Source organism: Sebastes umbrosus, chromosome 12 (assembly GCF_015220745.1).
Source record: "Sebastes umbrosus isolate fSebUmb1 chromosome 12, fSebUmb1.pri, whole genome shotgun sequence".
NCBI classification, from domain to species: domain Eukaryota; kingdom Metazoa; phylum Chordata; class Actinopteri; order Perciformes; family Sebastidae; genus Sebastes; species Sebastes umbrosus.
This window is the reverse complement of record NC_051280.1, coordinates 14,723,280-14,734,203: the sequence shown is the minus strand read 5'-3', so window position 1 is coordinate 14,734,203 and position 10,924 is coordinate 14,723,280. Positions and strand designations below refer to the sequence as shown.

General features: G+C 35.6%; 1 protein-coding gene across 1 annotated transcript; it reads right to left on the bottom strand.

The window, feature by feature from the left end:
• Positions 1–209: 209 nt before the first annotated feature.
• Positions 210–9,927, bottom strand: cdk5 (cyclin-dependent kinase 5). Its single transcript, XM_037786625.1, has 12 exons — positions 9,444–9,927; positions 9,050–9,138; positions 8,896–8,963; positions 8,237–8,297; positions 7,873–7,929; positions 7,650–7,745; positions 7,398–7,472; positions 4,858–4,954; positions 3,896–3,965; positions 3,636–3,696; positions 3,464–3,544; positions 210–2,508 (listed from the first exon to the last, which is right to left on the bottom strand). The coding sequence occupies exons 1-12, from the start codon at positions 9,478–9,480 to the stop codon at positions 2,422–2,424; spliced, it is 879 nt and encodes a 292-aa protein (XP_037642553.1). The 5' UTR covers positions 9,481–9,927; the 3' UTR covers positions 210–2,421.
• Positions 9,928–10,924: the final 997 nt, after the last annotated feature.

The window sequence follows — 10,924 nt, the reverse complement described above, 5'->3', positions numbered from 1 at the left end:
AACTACCATTTCCAAAGTCAAGATTTCTTTTTTTTTTATTCTCAATTTTAAACCAACAGAAAGAAAAGGCTAATTTTAACATTTATTTCTGTGACAAACTGGGCAAACTCCCTCTGATGAGGAAGATCATGCGTTATGATCAAAAGACCCAGAACAGCTACGACTAGTTTTCAAGGTCAAGAATGAATTTGCAATCTTAAAAACAAACGTGTATTTAAGTCCACTTTACTGAATACTGAGTCTTATTGGCTGAAATATACACAAATAGAATCACTGACAACATTTGTTCCAAGTTCGACCAACAAAAACGAAGATACTAGCAAAGTGCAAAATCCACTCTTCATTCAAAATCAAAATGTAAGCCGTATAAAGTAACTCTACAGCAATTTGTCTGAAATGTTCTGTCATCGGGAGATAATGAAATACTGAGAGCAAATGCTTTTGTGTTTTTTCATTATAACTTAATCCACACACACACAAGCCTTCAAACATTTTAAATCCTAAAAAGAGCCTGCTAAATGCCTTAGATCTGAGTAACATTAAATCATTCAAAAGGAGTTTCTGTACCAAATGAAGTTGTGCTACATTTAAACGAATGCAAAACAAATGAGCAGACATTCCATCATTAATAAATACATGCATCCATTATCTTGTCTTACATCAGCAAAATGAAAATAAACCCTTTTCCAGCTACTTCAAACACAACTCATTATGTAGGCGTTTTATGGGATAAGTAGCGCTGTAATCTGGAGTAAAATAACACTGCAAGCTGTTAACCATGTTAATAGAATAAGTAACCAGAATGGAAACAGCTAATGGTGCAAAACAATCATATGAAAATACAGAGCATCAGTGGATTACCTGGATTCTTTCATCTCTAATTTGACAATTACAAAAGCATTTCAGAAAAGCTAAAAGACATCAGTATAATTATGATGTAAAAAAAAATAATAATGTGTCACTAATGGTCCACTAGTCATTAACTTATATATGTATATTGGCCCATTTATTGATAACCGGCTGTAATCCTGGCTGTCAGTGTTCAACATATTTAATATTGATATACTAAACAATTTAAAATAAAAGTTACAAAGTGCACAAAAATACAAAAAAAGGGGAAATAAAAAGCCTGAGAAAAAAAAGAAAATCATAAATTAGCTTTCCCATGCTATGATACAATCTTGTAATAGGTAGTGGGACAAAGAGTTGTACTGTTGGTATGTGAAACATCATGTAATCTGTTCTGGTCTAAAAAGTAAAAAATAATAAAAACAGTGTATTTTACAGGTCTGCAATTGCCTAATAATCTCCCGGAAATAAGTGTGTAATTTGGTACTAATTACAGGGAAAACAGAAGCCGTGTTTAATTGCTACACTTCCAATTACTACTTTCTAATTAATAGCTACTGTAGCATGACCTCCAGAGTCTCTAAGTCAGTGCAGAGCAGACCAACTGAACATGCAAACATTTTTAATTTGTGTACAGAAACATGCAATTTAGTATATATGGAGAATAAAGTTCCCAAGAATAGGTGAACAATTTATAAATATTTACTCAAGAGTAATTCTTTCAAATAAAGAAATTAGTACCAAATCACATACAGTAGTTCTATCCAGAAAAAAAATCCTAGGAAATTATTTTGAAATTACAGACTTGTATAAGAAAGTGATACAAAACAAAATAACATACAATCCGAACAAGAAACACATTGACTTAAGCCTTTAAAATGTTCAAATTAAACTCTTGCTTGTGATTCTAAAACTGACAAATCAATTTAATTTAGCTTTGAAACCGCGACATTGTAGCATTAGCTGCCCCAGGAATCTGTGGTCTCCTAGTTAATTCATATTGCTTATATTGTGGCTAATAAGTAACAACAAACTGCGGTACAGAAATGCCAAAGATATGTTTTAGATCACTGAGAAATAGTGACACATATCTCAATTCTTTAATAACCAAATTTAAGTGATCCACATCAAAAACATGTTTGTTTATGGCCAATATACTGTTATTACATTTTCTAATATCAATATTGGCATCAAAACTCATGTATCTGTCTACAGTCGCCACCAATGTTAAGACTTCTATTAATGGGAGCAATTAATTGGGCGTCTTGTTGTTTCCACAGGTATAAAATGTATTCATTGCAACACATAGTGCACCCTCCCACATTTAGTGCTAATTTAACTGGGAGGCGTATATGTACCAAATTAAACAAGCTTGCATCTTAAAAAGAACCTAAAACCTTGCAGGAGCCACCAGGACTTTGTTCCACACAGAGGCACAACAGAATGAAATGCAGGGGAGTGTTTGAAAAACCGGTGAGGGATTTGCCTTTGCTGGTACCGGTCCTAATGACCCAACCGAGTGAAGGATGATTGATTCTGGCGGCTGAGGTTCAGCGAGTGGCCATTTAGCGTTTAGGGTGGGCAGAAATCAGCAAAGTAAGGGTGCTGCAAGGCCTCTTCTGCAGAGATCCTCTGGACAGGATTACATTTTAACAGGTTCTGGGTGAGATCAAAAGGAGACATTTGAATAAGTGAACAGCAATATCAAATTTCTTTCAAGCAAAAACTGTATATTAGCGACAACTGGTAGGTCATTTTAGCTAAAGTTACTGAACTATTTGAACAGTTATAAAAAAATAAAAATAAATATTTCTATTGACCACAGATATAAAAATTTTAGGGCTGTCAATCAATTCAAATATTTAATCGTAATTAATTGCATATTTTTTTATCTGTTCATGTAATGTACCTTAAAAGGGAGATTTGTCAAGTATTTGACACTCTTTTCAACATGGGAGGAGACAAATATGCTTGCTTTATGCAAATGTATGTATATATTTATAATTGAGAATCAATTAACAACACAGAAACAATGACAAATATTGTCCAGAAACCCTCACAGGTACTGCATTTAGCATAAAAATATGCTCAAATCATAACATGGCAAACTCAAACCCAACAGGCAACAACAGCTGTCAGTGTGTCAGTGTGCTGACTTGACTAACTTGCCCCAAACTGCATGTGTTTATCATAAAGTGGGCATGTCTGGAAAGGGGAGACTCTTGGGTGCCCATAGAATACATTTTCATTCACATATCTTGAGGTCAGAGGTCACGGGACCCCTTTGAAAATGGCCATGACAGTTTTTCTTCGCTAAAATGTAGCGTAACTTTGGAGCGTTATTTAACTCCTTCCCAACAAGCTGGTGTGACATGGTTGGTACCAATGGATTCCTTAGGTTTTTCTAGTTTCATGTGATGTCAAAATCTTCTCTAGCTTTAAAACTGAGGCCGCTACTCCTCCGCTACTACCTCCTAAAGATCGGTTACGTTTATGCGTTAAAGAAATTAGTGGCGTTAAAACAAATATGCGTTAACGCATTATTGCGTTAAATTTGACAGCCCTAAAAAATTTGTTTTGATATTTGAATAAAAGGTAGACAAGGTGAAAGTACCTGGAGTAGATCCCGTCCTGTGCTACTTAGTTTGGGAACCACATTCACCAGCGAGGTGGTGGCTGGGTACATGGGATATGGCTGCAGGTAGAAAGAAGCAGTGAGAATAGTTCAGTAACACATGAAGTGTATACTCCATCCGCTGACATAATAAATGGCATTAATAAGTTACCTTGTAATCGGGGAGTTTCGTCATTGTCTGCCACTGTTCTTCAGTCGGTGTACCCAACAATGTACCGAGTGGTTAAAGAAAAACTTTTTGCAACAGAGAGGTGTGTCCAACCTGTTAAAGACTTTTGTAAATGATTCATCACATAGTAGATCAATAGTTCTGTCTGAACACAACCTCTGTGGTCTTAACAGTCCCACATACCAAACTGTATGAGCAGAAGACAAGTTGATTGATACCCACAAATGTTATTAAAAAGATATCTGAAGATTCTTTTCAACTGGTCGTCCACATCGTTCCCGGGGAATAAAGGCCGTCCAGCATTAGCCAGCTCTGAATGGGACATCAAAATTAAACACAATTAATATTTCATATATGGTTTGGCTTAGTTTTAATCTGTCATAAAACAACCTACATAAAACACACTTTTTTATTAATAAAATTGAAGCACAACAGGATAAAAACACTAAAAGTTAAAATAATTTATTTCCGTAGTGGGTCCTGGCCTGCCCCAATATACAAATTGTACATTTTAATCACAAATACTTTATTGTTCCCCGGGGGGGGGGGGGGGGGGGGGGGGGGGGGGGGGAATTGGGACGTTACAGTTATATATAAGCATAAGAAATACAAGAATAATAGAAGTAAAGGAGTATGTCAAATGTAAATTACGTTCATAATGCTACAATATATAACACAATATGTATGCATAAATGATAATAATAAATGAGAAATATAAGAAATATGTACAAATATGTGCATCAAAAACATACAATATATAACCAAATAAATAAAGTACTAAAATACTACATTTAGCTCCACTATCTTTTAATTTGGGCTATGCCTAGTGTTATACTAATATTATTTTTATTCTGCTAGATATGTCTTTAATCCAGCACCCATCCAAATCAGACACTGGATGTGCATATCTTTCTTATTGTTTTTTATTATGCCTAGTATTGTACCTATGCTGTTCTCTAGTATGCTCAAACACCTGTAAATAACCTGGTGCCTGGCTATTTAGGCATTCATAAATATGACTTGTAAGATACTGAACCCTGTAAGCAATGTTTAACCCAAGTGCCCTTTACTTAAATTGAGGATTTATGATTTTTGTACTATTAGTATTAACAGTATCCTACTCACACGAGGCAACAGAACTAAGTTAGAGAGACAAGAATAGAGTAACCTCAATCCTCATTAATATCCTCACTAACAAACAAACCTGCAAATATGCATCCAGCAGACCACATGTCAATTGAGGTAGAATAAAGTTTAGCACCAAATAGCACATCAGGAGGCCGGTACCACAATGTCACCACCTACGAACAAATCACAGAGTAAAGAGGAAGAATTAGACCCAATCACAGCAATTATCACAGCCAAACTGGTGTTAACATAAAACGTTGAGGTATTCAGTGTAATGACCGCTCTCCGGGGCGGCTGTTATTTTGTACTGACACTGATTTCACAAAGAGATGGATGTAGCCGCACTGTCACTGATACTAAATGGTGAACCATCTGGTTTCTGTTACACCTTTTTAACAATTATAATAAACTGCTGCTTTGTCAAGTGTTGAGTGTTTTTAGAGACATTATTCCAGGTTATATGAAAATGTGTTTGGTGAAGTGCACCAACAGGAGTATAAAGAATAAAATTGAATTATAGAAAAGTTGTGTTTCCCAGAGAGAATGTGTGGGCAGTCTGAAGTGCTTCTGTTTCAGCTTGAAAAGTTTAAAAGTTCAATTCAGTACAGATGCTAATGATTTGTCCACCTGCTACAGAACAGAGCCACTACTAACTTTTCATGATGAGTCATTTTTACAGGGAAAAAGTATGTAAAACTTGCAGATCCTCCAACCAGAATAACATAGATGTGCTTTAAGCTAATTATAAGTATTTTTGAAAACGTCACATATTGAGTCACAACCATTTGCGGTGTTCCTTTTTAATTTCAATGTACAAAAAAGTGACGCACAAAGATGATGATAAATTGAGCGTGTTCTAAATATCTTTTTAATTTTTTGTACAACACATCTTAGAGCAACGTGTTTCAAAGCGCCACCCACCTGTGGGGGTTGTGGGAATTTCATTCATCTGGGTGAATGAGTTTAAGGAGTAGAATTTCAAAATAAGCATAGGGAACGCTACATATTTCCTTTGCAAAAACTGCATAAAAAACACTTTATAATACCTTAAAAATTGTGTCACCTAAGAAAAAGTAACTTGACTTGGCCGGCAATAATGCTGATAGATTAAACAAAATCCCTGTACTGTCCTCATAAGAACGTCTGTCACTGTATTTAATTCATGCGGCATGTACTGCATAAAGTATATCCCTGTAGTGTGAAATAGCTGTAGGATCATTCATTTCTTCTTGCTGAAGCAGTGCTAAGAGTCTCAGGGTAATACATCCTCTGAAATGAAATGACCTTTTAAAATGACCTCACTTCAAATTCTCAATGCTTCAAACTCCGTCCCCCTCTAGGTTTTCTGTTTATTACATTTCCAGATCAGTAGTAGTCACCCCTGGGTCAAGTGCCCCCTCATGAGATTGGTGCGCCGGGCCCTGAGGTCAACCAACCAAATCCACTAAACCTATCTGAGACTCGCCTGTCATTTTCTCTGATAGCATCCGCAACAACAAACAAATCAAAACCCCACTTAAACCACATGCCGCTGTGTGTGAGACTCTTTCCCATCATTAATTAATGGCTTAACTTCAGGACCTCAGAGAAACTGAGGCTATTGGCTGTAACAAGAGCATTTTAATAGCATCAAAAGAGGACATTGTAGAAGAGGTCACATGTCTGCCATTGTTGTTGCAGTTTTCTAGATTTTTAGATCTGCCATATTTTGACATTACTTTTTATAGTGAGTAGGGCTGCTCCTCTTAATCGATTAGTTGACTAATTAGTCATTTTGGTCTTGGTCAATTAAGATTTCTTTAGTCAATTAGTAGTTTTTTATGCTTCTCTCATGCTGAATGACTTATTTCCCAGAAACTTATGAGCACATCTCTGGTAAACACCAGATTTAAAGTGGTGCTTTTGTGTGATTTAATCTGTCGATTAAATCAACTAATTTAGTTAGTTAGTCGACAAAATCGTAATCGAGTGTTAGTCGACTAAGAATCTCTTTGGTAGAGGACAGCCCTAATAGTGTGATACATATGAGGTCATGTTGTCCAGCGCTAAAACAAAGCCTGAAAGCTTTCAATTTATTGATCAGATATTGTTCGTTTTAAAACTAACTCTTGTGTGGTTCACCAGACCTAAATAAAGAACTGAGAGATCGTAAATTGGTCTCAACCTTTTTTTTGTCTCATTATCAATTAATTTTTGATTTGGCACTCAAAATACCACACTAAAAAGCTGAGACTGCATCTACTGATTTCTGGTTATAGTATGGTATGTACTACAACTATCTTATAAAGATTATGTCGCCTCCAAAATTCCATACCATCATGCTATTTAGTACGCTGTGAGATTTTTTTTTGTATGAAACCAATAGTACGCCAATTTTACAGTCGGTAATACAACTTCTATGAAAGCCTGGATTAAAGAGCACAAATCTCTTCATATAGTTTTATATGAAGAGATTTAAAAACCCTAAATGGCAGGCAAAATGTTTAGAAATCAGTCTCTGACTTGGTTTCTCTTTAGATATTTGAAAATCAGTACTATTCCATGCAGGTTACACATTTTAAGATGGAAGACGCCAGTTATAATTAGCACCTGCTGTGTTAATGAAGTACAACCTACCTCTGCGGAGTAACACCTCACAGGAATGCCAAAGGCTCGAGCCAACCCAAAGTCAGCCAGCTTCAACTCCCCATTCTATAGACAAGAGACGCAGGTTACCGAATATTCCCTGATGATATCAACACAAACTGCAGCCTCTAAAGTGCATTTAGAAGATTTTGCTTTACATTTCACACATGCTGTTACTGATTTCAAGTTTGCAGTGTGTTCAGTCTTCAAGTCAAAGTCCAAATGCAACCTTAAAACACTCACTCTGTTTATGAGGAGATTCTGCGGCTTCAGATCTCGATGAAGAACGTTTCGACTGTGACAGAAAGCGAGGCCTTTCAACAGCTGGTACATGAATGACTGCATCAGAGAGAGACAACGTTTAGAGATATCTTCAAGCAGTTAATTTCACGACGATCAGAGGCCAAAGATGACATGTCATCTACAAACAAAGCTGTCTATATAAGTATGGCAGGATGTTTCTCACCTTCACAGTTTCAGGATCTAGATCCCCATTGCAGCTGTCAAAATACTTCTTCAAATCCTGCAGTTGATAAAGAGACATTAGCCTTGGAAGAAAGGTACACATTAAAACACACTGTATGTTTGAATCAGCATCAGACTCATATTTATTGCCAGGTGTTAGAGGTATACACTAGGAATTTGCTTTGGTTTTGTTGGTGCAAGTAAGCAGTATAATAACAAAAGAATAAAAAAAAAAATGTTAGAATAAAATAAGAATAAAAAAAAAAATTGAAATTCTACCAATATACAATATACAAAATAAGTTATAAAAAAAATTAAACATGATATAAACAGATAGTGCAGATAGTTTGAGATGATTATCTTACCTGATCACAATATTCAAACACCAAGGTTAACTTCTTGTCACTGTGCAACACATCATGTAGTCTGGAGAAGACAGAAACAGCAACAAGTTGATGGTTGTTGACAGCAGGGTTAAAATGCAAACTGCTCACCATTTTAACTCATCTGACAAACAGTGAAACACCACCTGCAACTCCCACGTTAAGTTAAATTAATATAATACTTAAGTTATATTATAAGTAATGAATTGGTATTCTGGATTGATAACAAATTTATATTTTGAAAAGGATAATTATATTAGTAATTAATTTATATTTCTGTATGACACAGATTAAAAGGTAATAATTATAGTTAGAATAATTATAAATAATAATAATTATAGTTAGACAAATTTAATTAGAGTATATGTATGGCTCAATAAGGAAGCTGGTTAATAATTAATAAGTGATTTATGGAGAAGGGGTGGGATTAAATACATTTATACTTCTTCTCACTCCTTTTAGAATATGTAAATCAAGGCATCAAGTGTTGACAATTTATTTCTCTTATTATTTTCATTGTATTTAAATACTACTTGTTTCTAACTGGCTATTTATATGATCATTCTTTTTCTTTCTTTATTTTTTTTGTATTCTACATGTCGAAATACATTTTGAAATGAAATGAAATTCAGCCCACTGACCTGACAATGTTTTTATGCTTTAGTTCCTTCAGAAGGCAGATTTCTCTCAGAGCAGAACTTGGCACCCCCTGTTAGAAATGACACCCAGTGTTGATTAGATTAGCAACCTGCTAGCAAATAGTGAAATGAATATTATGTTATTCTTGAAACATACCTCATCGTCGTCGTCCAACCGGACCCTTTTCAAAGCCACAATTTCGTGGGTTTCTCTGTTTTTAGCCTTGAAAACTGTCCCGTAGGTACCTACGGAGCAGAAAACGTGAAGTTAATCAGTTAACGTGCTGATGATTGGCATAGCAACGGTAGCTAGGTAGCTAGGTAGCTAGCTACCGTTGCTATGCCTTAATATCGTAAAAGGTGGCAGGCAGTAATCTAATCACAGATCACACATGTTAGGGTGAGTAAATCTATACACACAGCTTTGTATATGGTTAACAAGGACATTAGTTAACGTTAATCTTACAATCTAGCTAGCAGCTACATGAATGCTAGGTTAGCAAACCCAGCTAGCTGATATTAACTTTATAAAAAAAGCGTGTGAAACTCACCCTCTCCAATTTTTTCAAGCTTTTCATATTTCTGCATGTTTGGCCGCCAGTGAAGCCAGCCTTGGACAAGCTAGCAAACACCAGTGAGTGATTAAAGCCCCAGATTGGGGTTAGTTAGTTAATAATGTTGTGATGTGCTAGTGTTAGCTTAAAGCTGCTCCTCTGGTCGCTCTGCAGCTGCAGACTCAAGCTCGTCTTGTTGGTCATCTAGAGGACAAAAGATGAAGTGCAACACACCTCGAAAACCAGAGCATAGATTCAAAAGCATTGCTGGATGCAGCAACATCTTAGTAGCAGAAGGAATTGTCTGTTCTTTGAAGGCATTTTATGGCAGACTCACACGTCGTCATTTCCAAAAGCAGAAACTCAGACTCCTAAAACTGACCCACATGCTGTGATCAAAGATAACAGCTGTGACTGAGGAAGATGTGATATCTTAAAGGTCCCATATCATGCTCATTTTCAGGGTCATACTTGAATTTTGTGTTTCTACTAGAACATATTTACATGCTGTAATGTTAAAAAAAAACTTTATTTTCCTCTTACTGTCTGCCTGAATATACCTGTATTTACCCTCTGTCTGAAACGCTCCGTTTTAGTGCATTTCAACGGAATTGCGTAGCTAAGCAACAGTTTGGGTCCATGTTTACTTCCTGTCAGCTGATGTTATTTACATACACTGCAACAGGAAATAAACTGAGACACTTTTAGAATGTTTACATTTAAAACTGTGTAATGGTCTAAATATTGTATATTTGTGACATCACAAATAGACAGAAATCCTGACGGCTTGTTTCAAACCCACAATTTCTAAAAACGAGTTGTGAGTATTTCTCCGCATATTGAGCATTTCGATACTTTCACAGTATTTATAGAGCACTCAAACGTGCTTTATAATATAAACGATATGAAAATTTTACTTTTTACAATATGGGACCTTTACATGTGTTTCCCGTACTTAAATTGATCATTTGTAATCTTATCTCAGACTATAAATGGATTTGGATAGGAAGCTGTCAGGCTAATATATTAGTGCACTTTTCCATTTTTTTTCAATTATTAATTACCTGTATGTTTAATGATGTAAACATTCTTTTAAAGGGATATAAATTTTAGCTTTTCACTTATTCCATTGGGCAAATGAGCTCATAATACAATGATAGTGATGGCTAATATTCACCAGTGTGCCAGACTTTGTGTCAGCTCACATAGGCTACTGTACGGTTTTCACTGATCCCGACAAGAAATGACACTATCCACTCTGCAACTATCGATCATTTTCATTGTTGATTAATTTGTTGATTATGTCCTCGATTAACTGATTAGTTGTTTGGTCTATAAAATGTCAGAAAATTGTGAAAAATGTTGATCAGTGTTTCCCAAAGCCCAAGATGACATCCTTAAATATTTTGTTTTGTCCACAACTCAAAGATATTAAGTTTACTGTCATAGAGGAGGAAAGAAACCAGAAAATATTCACA

Excerpts from the sequence above, each read along its gene's own strand:
- cdk5 (XM_037786625.1), bottom strand. The coding sequence starts at position 9,480 with ATGCAGAAATATGAAAAGCTTGAAAAAATTGGAGAGG. Across the intron at positions 8,964-9,049 it reads GGTTGGACGACGACGATGAG|GGGGTGCCAAGTTCTGCTCT; the intron begins GTATGTTTCAAG and ends CATTTCTAACAG. Across the intron at positions 3,697-3,895 it reads CAGTTGAAAAGAATCTTCAG|ATTGTTGGGTACACCGACTG; the intron begins ATATCTTTTTAA and ends ACCACTCGGTAC.